Source organism: Chrysemys picta, chromosome 15 (assembly GCF_011386835.1).
Source record: "Chrysemys picta bellii isolate R12L10 chromosome 15, ASM1138683v2, whole genome shotgun sequence".
NCBI classification, from domain to species: domain Eukaryota; kingdom Metazoa; phylum Chordata; order Testudines; family Emydidae; genus Chrysemys; species Chrysemys picta.
The window spans coordinates 28,360,770-28,376,385 of NC_088805.1; the positions used below are offsets into that span (position 1 = coordinate 28,360,770).

General features: G+C 49.3%; 1 protein-coding gene across 1 annotated transcript in view; it reads right to left on the bottom strand.

Annotated features, from left to right (window-relative positions):
• Positions 1 to 14,458, bottom strand: part of HVCN1 (hydrogen voltage gated channel 1) — a 15,646-nt gene extending 1,188 nt beyond the window's left edge. Inside the window, exons 1-4 of the mRNA XM_005298609.5 lie at positions 14,199 to 14,458; positions 4,587 to 4,828; positions 3,558 to 3,662; positions 2,146 to 2,377 (exon numbers count right to left, since the gene is read on the bottom strand). Of these exons, the coding sequence (XP_005298666.1) occupies positions 2,146 to 2,377; positions 3,558 to 3,662; positions 4,587 to 4,790 (541 nt within the window). The 5' untranslated portion in view covers positions 4,791 to 4,828; positions 14,199 to 14,458. The remainder of the gene's footprint in view (positions 1 to 2,145; positions 2,378 to 3,557; positions 3,663 to 4,586; positions 4,829 to 14,198) is intronic.
• Positions 14,459 to 15,616: the final 1,158 nt, after the last annotated feature.

Sequence of the window (15,616 nt, forward strand, 5' to 3'; positions counted from 1 at the left end):
CCACTAATGACCAGGTCCCGGTCATTCAAATCTCTACTTTGAATTTAGTCCTTCAGCAGAACACAAGGGGATGTGTGGTTGAGTAACAATTTGTCCCTCCATTTTAAACACAGGTTTTCCATTGTTATGGCCTTGGCCTTAACCTAACCTAGCATAAAGCGCAACTGAGGAGAGCAAGGACTCTTTTGGAACCCGATAAAACACTGACCATGCAGTCTAGATCCACAGGCTGGGGTGCTGCCTTGACCAGGGTTTCGCTTGTTCTTTAAAGCTTTTAACTTCTCTTTAAATGCCCCTGGAAGGAGGACATTCCATTTCCCTTCAGGATACAAGTGTCTTTCCTTTACTAAGCCATTGCATATAATTCCTCCCCCATAGCTAAGGCAAGAATTATCGTACCACCCTTTTCTTTACGAAGAACTGCATCACCAAATTCTTCCTAGCCGCTAGAGCCTCGTGTTGGGTGACAGTGCAGTGTAATCAAAAAGCTGGCATCCTATGCTGTGTATACCTGCTGCTACATGCAGTAGTACTGGAGCCGGTTCTGCATACTTCACGGCCCTGATTTTCAAGTTCTTGCCTCTCTAAAGGAGAATGGAAACATCTACACGGCTTTTGTGCATAGATTCCACCTCCTCCCAGGGCATGTGTGCGCATCTGATGACTGCAATCACCTGGCCTGAACACAACCTGAAAGCTATGGAATCCTGATAAAGCCAGAATCTGTCCCCACCCTGTCTAAACTTGTTCCTTCCAGCAATTCAGGAAATGTGAGCGACCTGGCTTCATTTATTTGTACAACAGACTCCTGTTATGAACATTAGGGAGATCTGGATCAAAGGGAAGGGAAAGCAAAACCCCAAAGATAAGAACTCCCCTTCCTTGTAAATATTTGAGACAGGACTAAAACGTTTAGCTTCAACTAAGATTACATCTTAAGACTGATAGCAGTGACTTACATATGCATCATTAGAGACTCACTCTAGGCCACTGTTAGTCTCCAACCTTCACTCCAGATTAAGGTCAGCGTCTGTTTCTACCCCCAAAGTTCATTTATTCTCCCTTTTTCCTAGAGGTGACCATTTTGTATTTAAATCTGTGCAAGCCACACGTTATGGACACACACATCTTCGCTTTGTCCTAAATAAATGGTGATTCACAACAGTGTCAACTAATGGGCAGTTGTGTAAAGTGAATTTGTAGGCGCTGTGTACAGGGGTTACAGTACAGGTGTAGGTCTGAGGTTTTAGCCTTGAATGGGGGAAGATCAGGACTTCACATATTTAATGCCAAAATAGGTTCTTTGTGATGCAGGAAGGAAATGGTTCCAGCTATTGGGTATGTGTCTTTTTTATATGTACTGTTTTGTTACAGTAGCAGCAAGGTCTGGAAGGGGAGGGAGGAGGAGAAATATCACTGCCAGCCTTTTAATTTTTTCTTTGCTGATCTCAAGGAAAAACGTAAACAATTCTAAATCCTTTTTTGAGAGTGACATATTTAGGGCAGGTAGGCTTGTACATATTTTCATAGTACTGCACAATTAAACCAGAATCAACTGGAAAAAGATCCCAAGTAGCACAAGGACCATTTTCCAGACTACTGCTGGTGGTGATCTGGATAAGTGACAGTGACAAGAGGAAGTGCTGAAGTGGCAGAATGCATATTTTACTCGTGAACTGGAATCCCAGGACAGAGAGATTACACTATTCCCCCCTGACATGTTATTAAGACACTCACATAATACAAAAACAAAGCATATGTTATCCCTCTTCAAGAGCGAGTAATCGAAGAATGTTTTAAGAGTAGTGTGCTGGATACATGGGTATTATTTGGTTAGGGCATCTGGGTTCTGCCACAAATCAGGTCCCTACTGCGTATGAGCTGTGTTACCACAACAAACAGATGATCCCTGCCCCAAAGAGCTTACAAACTAACTCGGGCTAAACTCCTGCAACAAAATCTGCATGGGCAAAACACCTGTGTCCACATTGCACTTGCTACAAGATCAGGACACAGGTTAGCAAATGTGCCTCTTGTATATGTCTTTGGAATCCTTCGCCCCCGCCCACCCACCCATCCACACACTTGGTTCAGCAAGTAAAATAGACAGCAAATTCCCTGAAACTAACTATCGGGCAAACTTACCATTTATAATTCTGGCCACTCGCCACAGTCGGAGTAGGATCAATAGTCCAGCCGCTTGAAATTCATGTTCCCGAAACAGAAGGACGACATCGATGATAAATGAAACCACCACCACTATTCCATCCAGGACTTCAAACTTGTGGTGAAAGAATTCCAGGCGATAGACAAATATTTTAAACCCAACTTCCACCAAAAAGAGGGTTACAATAGAAAGGCTCAGGTAGTGAAATACCTGGGAAAAGAATGCCAGGTAGTAAGTAGAAGCCATACAGCTATTAACATTAGCAAATTAGTCTGATGCATGTCCTTCATTATATTAGAAGTACTCCTGCACCTTTGTTTGAACAGCGAATAGGCAAAGTGATTAAATGTGTGTAACAAAAGGATCTTGCTGAACAGAAGAGAAGCCACCAAACATTTGCATAGTATCTCTGGATGGTCTAAGTAGGATGTCAGCGGTGTTGTCAGCACATTAGCTAACATGCTTTAAAAGTCTAGTGTAGACAAGGCCTTTAACACAACTCCAGGAGGGACCTCATTTAGTATTACTTCAACCAGCTAACATGGGTTAAAACTACAACTGCCTTGTCTTCACTAGGATTGTAACACTGCTTATTTTAACACCAATTAAAAATACACTTTTTTCCTAGTGAAAAAGCAAGTCTTAAGAGAACAACAGTGGATAACGAAGAGCTTGTCTACACTTAAAACACAGCTGCGCTAATGTAGCACTTCCGTGAGACTCTGTCTATACAGATAGGATGGGTTCGTCTGTTGGTGTAGGTAATCCACCTCCCAGAAAGGCAGTAGGTAGGTTGACAGCAGAATTCTTCCATTGACGTCTACACGAGGACTTAAGTCGGCTTAACCACACCAGTTGGAGTGTGGATTTTTCACATCCCTGATCAACATAGTTAAACCAACCTAATTTTCTAGCATAGACCAAGCCTAAGTGTCATCTTCGTTAGTCTGCAGACAAACAGCTACAAGACCTGTGCTGTGTGGAGCAGTCCCAAGAGCAAAGTCTTGTCAGTTTTCACTGCCGCCTTTCAGAACTCTATGGGCAGTCATAAAGCAGACAGGGATCACAGTAATTTCACTCTGCAACTCGGGAAAGCTTTGAGTACCTGTAGAGACAAATGCTACAGAGCAGGACCCAGACCAGAGAGTGGGGAAGGGTAGATTAGTCCGGTCTCAATTGCAGAAGCCAGGGTGCCATCCTTAGGCCCTGCATGGGATCTCCATCTTTTGTAGCCTCCAACTACTACCACTTTGATAGATCTGAGGTTCCCCAATCCCAGTGGCTGCTGGAAGGAAGAATTCTGTGTGTCTGCCTCCCTATCTTGCTATCTGGCTTTGAACTGCCGTGGAGGAGAGAGACTGGTTCACTCAGAGATTTGTCTGCATTTTACCTTTGGCGCTATTTCATGTTTGTCTGGGTGGATGATTTTCAAGTCCAGAAGCAATTCAGCGAGCACCAACAAAGCATCCAAAATGACCAAGCAAACAATCAATATCTGTGAGGAGAGGAAAACAACAGCAGGATAATAAATACTCTCTTTTGTTTAATGTTTGTTTGTCAATTGCCCTAAATAGTGCAAATTCATGCTAAAATTATCCAGCCTGCCTATGTACAATCTTACCAGGACATTCAGCCTGAAACCTAGTAGAGCTATGAAAGCTGCCCTGGATGGCTGATTGGATTGATTGTATTTAGATTAGTTTCCATTTGTGCCTATCTAAGACCCTAGGTGCCCTCATCACTAATGCAGACAGTTGCTGCAGCGAAAGGAACACTTACCGGTCTCAATGCTGTAACTCCTTACTCATGGAAGCAGTCTCATTAATATCAGGTGGATTACTCGCTTTAGTAAGGATTGCAGGATCTGGCCCTTGATTTTCCAGTTTAGATGACTGCCCGCAATAAGTAGTTTATAACTAAATTTGCAAAGTCCTGTTTAAACGTATGAAATTGCTTCATTTACATGTGACCTCGTTTAGTACTGAAAATAAGCAGAAGTCCCTCAAGGTCAACCAAAGATTTCTCCTTACTCAGCAATGGGAGTTCATTAGGAAATCCCTCCTCACATAGGAACTCAGGGTGAATTCCCACTCAGCCTCCACCTCACAGAAAGATCAGCATTAGGAGAGCTTTCCATTGCTCAGCAGCTCAGGAAATGCTGTGACCCACTTCAAACTGAGTCATGTGGATTTGAGAAAGATTCTACATATCACACAGTACTCGTTCAGCAGATGCTTTGCTGATTTTCACATAGGAGATTATGGGTCTTTTAAAGAGTTCTTATCTGCCCACGCCCCCTTCAATGTTAGAGTTTATTATTTCTTTTACATCTATTCTCATTCCATGAATTTGTAATGCAATGGTTTCAACAGGCCTACTTGGGTGAGTCAGGGTTTTTCTTGGCTGCTTGTAACCCTACCTGAAATTTGCGGGAGCTGAAGAGCTTTTTCATAATGTCCTGAAAGGAACGAGGTCTGACTGAGGAATTCATGTTAATCGTTGAATCTTCCGGCTTCTGCCCACCTTCCTCCTCCACCTGCTCTTCCTCCCATTTCTTGTAGTCATTGCCCCACTGCGCGGGGTCATCTCCCACAACAGTGAAGTGTTTCAGATACAGCGACATGGCTCTTGGTTAAGCGAACATTACTCTGCAGAAACACACTATGGGAATACACAGTCAGAACGTTAGTTCAGCAATGTAAACCACTGCCCTGAAACATCCCAGGAATCTGAATTCCTCCCAAAACACAGCTCAGCAATGCTTTGAAATGGAAAAGCAACAACAGCCTTTTGAATACTTGCATGTGTATCTACTTACAACGCAGGTTTCAGAACCACACTGACATTCAGATCTCTGGGTGTGAGGCGCAACTCAATGGAAACTTATATCTGTTTCCTGCTTGATCTCTTCCAATATCAAATCTTGACAGATTCTTAACCACACCACAAAGATAAGCTGGTTAACACACAGGTCTGCTTTCCCATCTAACAGATGCTTTACTACAGGTATCACATATATTGTATCTAGGTTTCCAAATTTGTCCTAGTGCTCCATGAGGCATTAGGGATACTCTCCAAATAAGTTCGCCCACAAGGGTAGTTCACAAGAGTGTGGTCTTATTTTTAGAAGATAGCAAGTAGTTTGTAGGCTGGCATGAAATTGACCTTGTTGATCAAAAATTGCTTAGAGACATTGTCATTTGCTTTGCTTAACATAACCTGCATGTTGTCATAGGGTTGAGGGAAATCAAATATTTTCTCATGCAGACAGATAAGTAGGACAAATAGTGCAAGAAAAAGTAGTCACTTTAAATGCTTTATTTACATCTGTCTCCAAGCAGCACAGTTTTTAGCGGAAACAGGTCTCATGTCTATTTAGGCTTTTGCCATGGAACCAAACCGTTATTTAACCAAGGCTTTACGCACGTTTTCAGGAACAGATGTATCCTATCAGGCCTCAGTGTATTTCAGTAACTTAAGTTTCTGCCTCTCACTTCTGGGGTACATTTTTCCTGATTGCTCTGTCTGGGGTCTCTGTGCTTTACTGCTTCTAGTGCAGTCTTCTTTCTCCATGCCCTTCACAGGCAAGGATGATTCTCTGGTATCCCCCACAGCACTGACAGTGCCCCAGGACATATTCTCTTTCAGCTCCCAGGGGTTCTGTTAACTGACCTGGACCTGGCTGCTTTACCAGGTGGTGGGTTTAACCCGGAACCTGCTTGTCTGGGTCTTTTCAGGAGAACAAGGAAGAAAGGTTCTGGTGACCAATTTGTGAGTTTTCCTTTCCCCAGTATGTTTTGTATCAAAGATCACTGTTGCAATAGGGGGCATCCATCCACTCCTTCCCTTCCTGCCATATCCTTCTCTGCACCCACTGCCTTAGGGCTGGTTCTGTTGGTGCAACATGGAGAAGCACTTAACTGAGATTACAGTTAAAATAATCATTATTGCATCACTGTTTGTTGTGGGTGTGGACCCACCTTTACCGCAGACCTTAGTGGAATGTAACCTGTCAGCCCTTGAGCTAATCCCTTACAAGAGAATTTGGCAGCCAGAGGGCTACTCCACGGTGCTCTGCTCTCTTTAAGGGATGAGGGGGATCAGGAATCTGCACAGGAAAGACAGCCTGAGTTAGCAGACCCACTGCAGGATCTAGGCCATAGGAAGGAAGGGGTTAAATTAACTCCTTTGCCAAGATCCTCTCTGCCGCCCCTGCAGGAACTGGAGTATGAAGTCCAGGCACTCCGGCTCTGATCTTACAAGTGACTGTTTGGCAAATACCCCGGCTAGCACTGAGCGCTGCTAACACCGTTTGCAGGATCGGAGCGTTGCTGCCTTCTGGGGTGGCACAGCAGCTTTCACAGGTTATGGGGAAATCATCTCAAGATTTTAGCAGCTGATTTGACAGTCAGCCTGGATGGTTCCATTCTGCAGCTACCCACATGCTTCACTGATACCGCACCCCCCCCCCCCCGGCCCCTCCACCACCACGGCCGGGGTACCGTACACCCCCTGCCCCTCCATCACCACCACGGCCAGGGTACCGTACACCCCCCACCCCTCAATCACCACCACGGCTAGAGTACCGCACCCCCCCCAGCCCCTCCACCACCACCACGGCCGGGGTACCGTACACCCCCCACCCCCTCCACCACCACCACGGCCGGGGTACCGCACCCCCCCCGGCCCCTCCACCACCACCACGGCCGGGGTACCGTACACCCCCCACCCCTCAATCACCACCACAGCTAGAGTACCGCACCCCCCCAGCCCCTCCACCACCACCACGGCCGGGGTACCGTACCCCCCCCAGCCCCTCCACCACCACGGCCAGGGTACCATACACCCCCTGCCCCTCCATCACCACCACGGCCGGGGTACCGCACCCCCCCCCCGGCCCCTCCACCACCACGGCCAGGGTACCATACACCCCCTGCCCCTCCATCACCACCACGGACGGGGTACCATACACCCCCCACCCCTCAATCACCACCACGGCCGGGGTACCGCACCTCCCCCAGCCCCTCCACCACCACCACGGCCGGGGTACCGCACCCCCCAGCCTCTCCACCACCACGGCTAGAGTACCGCACCCCCCCCAGCCCCTCCACCACCACAGCCAGGGTACTGCACCCCCTCTGCCCCTCCACCACCATGGCCAGGATACCGTAAACCCCCCTGCCCTTCCACCACCATGGCCAGGGTACCATACACCCCCCTGCCCCTCCATCACCACCACGGCCAGGGTACCGTAAACCCCCCTGCCCTTCCACCACCACGGCCAGGGTACCGTACACCCCCCGCCTCTCCATCACCACCATGGCCGGGGTACCGTAAATCCCCCTGCCCTTCCACCACCACGGCCAGGGTACCGTACACCCCCCGCCTCTCCATCACCACCATGGCCGGGGTACCATACCCCCCCTGCCCCTCCACCACCACAGCTAGAGTACCGCACCCCCCCCAGCCCCTCCATCACCACGGCCGGGGTACTGTACAACCCCCGCCCCTCCATCACCACCACGGCCGGGGTACCATACACCCCCCTACCCCTCCATCACCAAGGCCAGGGTACCATACCCCCCCAGTCCCTCCACCACCACTGCTAGAGTACCACACACACACCCAGCCCCTCCACCACCACAGCTAGAGTACCGCACCCCCTCCCAGCCCCTCCACCACAGCCAGGGTACTGCACCTCCCCTGTCCCTCCACCACCACGGCCGGGATACCGTACACCCCCCTGCCTCTCCACCACCATGGATAGGGTACTGTACACCCCCCTACCCCTCCACCACCCTTGATATAACACTATAGGTAACGTGGGATTTAGGGAAGTTTTTAGAGCCAGGAAGTCCTTTCCCCTGAAGAGGGCATGGTACCTGGCCCAGCTAATCTGTTTATACTACCTGTCTGAGAATTGTTCCTTGTGTGTTGCCAAACAGCAGGGAGACTAACTAGATACTTCAAAATGTCTAAAAACAAATAATAAAATGACGGAGGTGAAACACCACCACTTATCTCACAACCTAGTGGTGAAAAATAGAAGGCCCAAATTGACCTGCTCATCCATCAAACGGCTGCATTTCCATCAGGCACCAAGTTACTATGACCAACAATGGAAAATTAGTAAAACATGTAACACAGGGAAGTTAGATGACCTTTATGTAGGATTTCCAATAAGTATTGTTTATCATTAATTTATGCCTACGAGGAGATTGGCTCTGAGAAGTTAAACTTGATTAGGGTTCTCTAATATTACCGCGCATCGAATGGGTACGGACATCATTCCATTTGTGACAAATGTCGCTATCCTCAGAGTTGAGCAATAACGAGGGTTTGTTTTTAAGAAGCTGGGCTAGGAAAGGTAAAAATTAGAATGTACATGACCCACAGAGAACATATAAGGATAGAAACAATTGGATCTCTTTGGAGCAGGGACTGTCATTTACCATGACCCTGGATGAAGTGACTGTGACAGAGGGAGAGACTGAGACAGAGAAACACTTTCTACTTCAATGTCCCAAATTTGGGGAAGTGCCAGAAAAATATTTCATCAAACGATCAGGAACGATAAGAGATGTCTCTTCAAAAAGTGACACGGAAGAGCTGTGAGAAAGGAGAAATGGCATCACACGCTGTTGCAATCGGCCACCTGATCAGACCAGACAGCAATGACTAATGGCCAGAAGGGATCAACCCCACCACAGTGTGTAGCCGGGGTGGGTTGTACCCACCTGTGACAGATGGCTGAGGGGGGTCTTGTCATCTCCCTATGCTTTGGCAATGCTTACGTCATGGGTCATGCCAAAGAGTCTCACTGAATTTAATTGAAAACTGTGCTTGTGCAGCACCTACCACAATGGACTCTACCTGGTTGAGGCCTCTGACCACCACATGCTTGTTGAACGGTAACAGTGGATCAGAAACAGAAGTGCAGGAAGATCTAACCATGGCTGTCAAACTTCTCTCAACAAAAATCTAAAGCAAAGACTTGCACACGGCTCATGTTTTTTTTCCAAGTCTCCTGGTTTACATGATTATCTATGACAGGGATGGGCACACTTTTTGGCCCGAGGGCCACATCTGGGTAAGGAAATTGTATAGGGGGGCCATGAATGCTCACGAAATTGGGGGTTGGAGTGCAGGAAGGGGTGAGGGCTTCAGCTGGGGGTGCAGGCTCGGGGGTAGGGCCAGAATTGAGGAGTTCAGGGTGCAGGAGGGGGCTCTGGGCTGGGGCAAGGGGTGGGGTGTGTGTGGGGGGGTGAAGGCTCTGGCTGGAGGTGATAGCTCTGGGGTGGGGCTGGGGATGAGGGGTTGTGGGTGCAGGAGGGTGCTCTGGGCTGGAACCGAGGGGTTTGGAGGGTGGGAGGGGGATCAGGGTTGGGGCAGAGGGTTGGAGTGCAGGAGGGGGTCAGGGGTGCAGGCTCTGGGCAGTGCTTACCTCAAGCAGCTCCCAGAAGCCGCGGCATGTTCCCCCTCTGGCTCCTACACGGAGGCGCGGCCAGGTGGCTCTGCACGATGCCCTGTCCACAGGCACCATCCCAGCAGCTCCCATTGGTTGCGGTTCCCAGCCAATAGGAGCTTGGGGCGGGGGCAGCGTACAGAGCCCCTTGGCTGCCCCTACACGTAGGAGCTGGAGGGGGGACATGCCACTACTTCCAGGAGCCACACAGAGCAGGGCAAGCCCTGGACCCCACTACCCAGGGGGAGCTCAAGAGCCGTATTAAAACATCTGGAGGGCCAGATGTGGCCCCCAGGCTGTAGTTTGCCCACCCCTGATCTATGAGGATGCGGACTTGGGGGTGGGGGGGGAATGAGCAGCACAATCTATCCTAAAATAAATGGGGGAGTGGAGAGCTTCTATGATTCCAGCAACACAGGCAGACTTAGTGCTGGGAATGAAGAACTGCCATACGGGGACAGACCGGTGGTCCAGTTAGCCCAGTGCCAGGGCTTCCACGGGGGGTGAACAGAACAGGGCAATTTTGGAGAGATCCACCTGTCTTCCCCTCCTGGCTTCTGGCAGTCAGATGCTTAGGGACGCCCTGAGCATGGGGTCACATCCCTGACCATCTTGGCTAATACCCATTGATGGGCCTCTCTTGTACTTTTTGAACCCAATTATACTTTTGGCCTTCACACCATCCTGTGGCAGTAAGTTCCACAAGTTAATTGTGCATTGTGTGAAACTGTCACTATGATGATATCTTATTTTCACCAGGACTAAGGCCTCCATATTGTACTGAGCAAACTTCAGTTACGGCTTCAGGGATAATCCTGCTTCCTCAAGAATCCTTCAAAAGGTGAAAAGCTATAGGAGAAAGTTCAAGGTAAACACCAGAGTTTCTGTAGCTGCGGGAAGGGAAGACTAAAACTAAACCAGGTTAAGGATCTAATCCAGAAGCCACTGAAGTCAAAGGGAGTCTTTCTATTGCCTTCAGTGGACTTTGGAACAGGCCCTAAACTGGGCTAGAATACCGGCTAGACCAGCCTGTGATGGGATAAGATGGGGGTGCTGCATCTGGTGTTACTTTGTCAACTTTGCTGCTACAGAACATCTTCTGCCCTGCCTTGCAATATAACCGGTAGCCTCTGACTCTCCTTTGGCTGAGAATAAATAGCTCCGTGAATTGCAGTTGAAATCATGTCTTGGAGGACTTTACCCTTTCCAAGTGCTCTCCCTAGCGCCTCTCAAGGGCAGCTACAAAGACAGCCTGTGGCTCCAAAAGGCAGGAAAACAGATTTCCCTGACTTTATTATGTGTTGTCTTTTGTTCCATCTCTTTAGCTGATCTTGCATCTTACCAAATGGGCTGAGATCTGCACCAATAAACAAAAGAAAAATCTTATTCCCAGTACTAAAACAAGAAGAACAAGATTCCTCTTACAGAAGTCAGAATTCTCCTAGTCAAACATTTACCATTTCAGCTTCAGACGTTCACAAGAAGATAGCTCCTGAAATATGGCAGTGGTGTGGTCAGTTTTGCAGTCCCTGGGATCACTGGAGATTTCAGATTAAAATGCAAGATGCTGCAGTTCAGTGTTTGGTTTTTGGTCAGGGGGTTATACAGCCTGGAGTGGGTCAGGGTGTCACTGTTTTATTAAAAAAAATGATCATCTGGTGGCACCTTAAAGACTAACAGATATATTTAGGCATAAGTTTTCGTGGGTAAAAACCTCACTTCTTCAGATGCATGGAGAGCTCTGGGCTTTTTTTACCCACGAAAGCTTATGCCCAAATAAATCTGTTAGTCTTTAAGGTGCCACCAGACTCCTCGTTGTTTTTGTGGATACAGACTAACACGGCTACCCCTCTGATACTGTTTTATTAGCCTCCACTAATCTATGTTAGATACTTATCTGGTTGCCACTGTGAAGAGTTCAGATAGGACTTATTTTCCTAGCGCCTCTGTGAGGTACAGCAGTGCTATTACCCCATTTCACACATGGGGAACTGAGCCAGAGAGGCACTAAGGAATTAGTCCAAGATCACATAGGGAGTCTATGGCAGGGCAGGAACAGAACAAAAGCCTCCCAAGTCCCAGTCTACTGCTGTATCTACTGGACCATTTCCACCCCTATCGCTAAATGCACATCCTTAGCTTCACTTTCATCAATAGAAATCCAATTAGAAATCTGCCTCGTTGGTTGCTTATTCTGGACTTCCTGGACTCAATTACTCCACAGGGGCCTGAACCCAGTGGAGTGTCCTTCCATTGACTTCAGTGAACCCCATATGAATCAATAGGTCCACATGGACAGATCACATCCTGGTCTAAACTTCTCCAGAAACACAGGACATTTGGTTTAGAGTCACACTGGTCCAAACTTCCCCAAAGCCCTGGGGTGACTGGTTCAGCCTCACTTCTTATATAGACACGCTCAGCTGTTCCATGACATTAAGAGAAGTTCGATATTTACACCCAGCTGCCAAATTAGGAAGTATTGAAGAAATGAAAGTAATGCTATGCCAAAAACAGCCCCATAAAGCCACAGCAACAAAACAAATGCAAAATGTCGTCAGGTGACATATTAAAAAAAAAAATCAACTCTCAAATTGTTACAATAAATACACTGCAAACTATGAAATAGTCTTCAAACATGCACTAAATCCAGCATGAATCACTGGCAGTGATGTAAAATAAACAGGAGATCCAAGTCTACTTTACCCACTAACTAGTAAAATTGCTCAATAGTTAGCAATAACCTCTTCCTGTCCACCATCCCTCTTAGGCTTGTCACCCCCTCCCCCCCATACACACTCATTTGTTCACTGATCACAACTCAGGATTGATTAAAATGGCCTGAAAGAATAACATGCTTGAAAGTTTGTGAGAGGTTCTTCCAAAGAGGCTGCTGCCAGCCCCTGCATGAAGATCAAGCATTAAATATTAGATTACACTGCACATTACAGCAGTCTCCCCGTCAGCTTTTTCCCATCTGCACCTGGCTAGGAGGAGGTGACTTTTCCTTTAGGATAAGGGCACGTGGCCACGGTCGCCCATGCTTTTTGTCACCTCAAGATTAGACTATTGCAACGTGATTGACGTGGAGCTGCACCTTCAAACCATTTGGGGTTGTGCCTCCCAGCCTGGGCAGACAGAGTCACGCTGGCACTGCTTGAGCTGGTGTGGATGCTACGAGCAGAGCTAGCACCAGTCTGTCTACCCGGGTTGGGAGGCCCGTTCCCAGCCGCTGCATAGACGTACCCTTGGAGAGTGAAGCGGATGCAAAAGGCAGCAGCTTGCTTGCTGCGAGGGGCTTCTCACGGGAGCAAATGACACCAGGGTTCCGGGATGTGCACTGGCTGCCTGCTGATTATGACCTTTAAAGCCCTAAACGGCCTGGGACCAGCCTTCCCACTCCATAGGGTGACCAGATGTCCCGATTTTATAGGGACAGTCCCGATTTTTGGGTCTTTTTCTTATATAGGCTCCTATTACCCTTCACCCCCTGTCCTGATTTTTCACATTTGCTGTCTGGTCACCCTACCGCTCCATGCCATACCTGCACTCAAACTGGCTCCCTCTTGTTACACAAGAGAAGGGGTGACTGGGAGGGCCTCCAAGACTCTGGAACTTGCTTCCTTCCTTGGTTCAAAATAACCTAGATTTGGCCACTGACCAGGCCCAGTGCAGAAGGCCAGTTTGGGGCGATCTCTGGAGAAAGTGCAGGGGGTGCTTCCTAGACGATGAAGGGGACTGGTGGCTGGCTGAGTGCCTATGGAACTTATTTTAATGCTTCTATTTCATTATATTTACAATTAGCTACATACGGGCACCTGGAGCCGTGGACAGGCATTGTTATTATTTTAAATCTACATATAAATCAATGAAAATAAGGAGCAGGGGCATAACTTGGCGGCTTTTGTTTAGTCCATTGTAGATGGCCTGGGAAGAGCTTGTCTCTCAGCAGGGAGCAGGCTGTCTTGATACAGATGGCATCAGAGCCTCTGCCGCTTAGAGACACTTTCCGCCCCCAGGGGGCGCTATGCAGCGGTTGGTGTGTGGTGCAGAGACCAGAGGCTATGGGGATGGGCTCCCTGAAGAACCATCACAAGGACAGACTTCACATGCTCCCCCCTCTGCTAGCCCAGGCACTCCGAAGGCACCAGGAGGTAGCGCACAAGGGGAGGCTGTTTGCCCCAAGCACAGACCTAGAGGGGAGGCTGGGCCAGTGCCCCCCAGCCAGGCAGCCTGCCCAGCGCCTCCCCTGCCGGTGATCTGCCCCTACCCCGTCCCCGTCCCGCCGGTGCCCCCTGGTCTGTTGGACTCATTAAGTCTCTCGGCTCCTGGCTCAGGCCAGGGAAAGCAGCAGCCCCGGCGCCCGCCCGCTCAGCGACCCGCGTTCCCCGCCGGGCAGAGCCCGGCGCCCCACGCCCCGGCCGGAGGGCTGAGCCCCGCTGCGGGTCACGGGGCATCTCGCCCGCCCAGAGCCCCAGCCCGGTGCAGCAGAGGCAGGGGCCGCCCAGAGCCCGCCCGCCCGCGGAGCGCCAGGAAAAGCCAGTCCCCCGCCAGGCAGAGCAGTACCGTGTCTCCGGGCTGCCCGCGTCCGCCCGCCGAGCTCCGGAGCGAGCCGAGCTGAGCTCTCCGCCGCCCCGGGGCTGCCACTGGCAGTAACCCTGCGCCGGATGCGTGGCCTCCCTCCACCCCTTCCCCCTCATTGGTGCAAGCCAGAGAGTGGAGAAAAAAACAAAGTTTGAGGGGTGGACTCGCTTTCCCGTTATCCGGTTCCTGGAAGGTGGATTCTTCCTGCAAACTTTCCCTCGGCCCCTGGCATCCTCCAGCCCGCCCCCGTCCACGCCTCTCCCCACGTGGCGCAGGCCAGGCGAAGAAAACCTGGCGTCTCGTTCCCCCGGGGAAAGGTGCGCCCGAAACTCAGCCACTGGCCCTGGCCCCTAGTGCTCGGGAAACATCAAATCCCGCCGGCTGCGGTGGATTCCGCCTTCCCCAGCCAGGGGGGAAACTTTCCTGAGAGTCCGTGCAGCGTCCGGGGGGGTTACCACGTTCTCAGCCGGCCACTAACAACAGCTGGGGGGACTTGAACGTGCCGATCCCGTTATTACTCCCCACTGCTGCTGTTTGCTGACGTCGTGTGCGCTTCACTCTGCTGCAGGACAGTGACCATAACCTGGTCTGTTCCACTCCACTGCCTGCTTCGCCTGCCCGGGTTGGGCTGCAGCCGTTTCAGGGGAAGGCAATCCTGTTTTCATTTAGATACAAACACAATTTATAGTTGTGTGATTTATTTTAATAGCTTTTAATCTCTCCCTGACACTTTCCCCTTAATTCTTGGTCACGGATCAGGACTATGCCCAGTGCGGGAGGAAACGCTCTCGTCTTTTCTGTTCTGTTCCAGTTGTTGTGCTCTACCCTTCACCGTAGCTGCAAATAAATACATAGGAGTATGTGCAGTATTCCCTGAACTCGGAATGGGAAAGCCCTGGGTTGATGGGGTAAGTGTAATCACTCATAGCGGCTACTGTGTCTGTTACCTCCGATTCCCCTCCCCTTTATTTAAATACTAGTAGAGCTCCGTCTGAACAATGGCTAGCCAAGGTACCTATAAACTATCGTTTAGAAATTGAGGAATGCTACTGAGTTCAAGCTTGTAAATAAATAAGCCACAAAAGATCCTCAAGTTTCCCCTCTTGGGATAGAACGAGCGAGCAAACAACACGTGATAATGTCGGTCAGGTCACTTAAGGCAGTGGGTCTCAACCAGGGGTAGGTACGCAGAGGTCTTCCTGGGGGTACATCAACTCCTCTAGATATGTGCCTAGTTTTACAACAGGCTCCATAAAAAGCTCTAGCAAAATCAGTACAAACTAAAATGTTATACACTGACTTATTGATACTGCCCTATATACTCTACCCTGACATGTAAGTACCATATTTATATTCCCATTGATTTATTTTATAATATGGTAGAAATTAGAAAGTCAGCA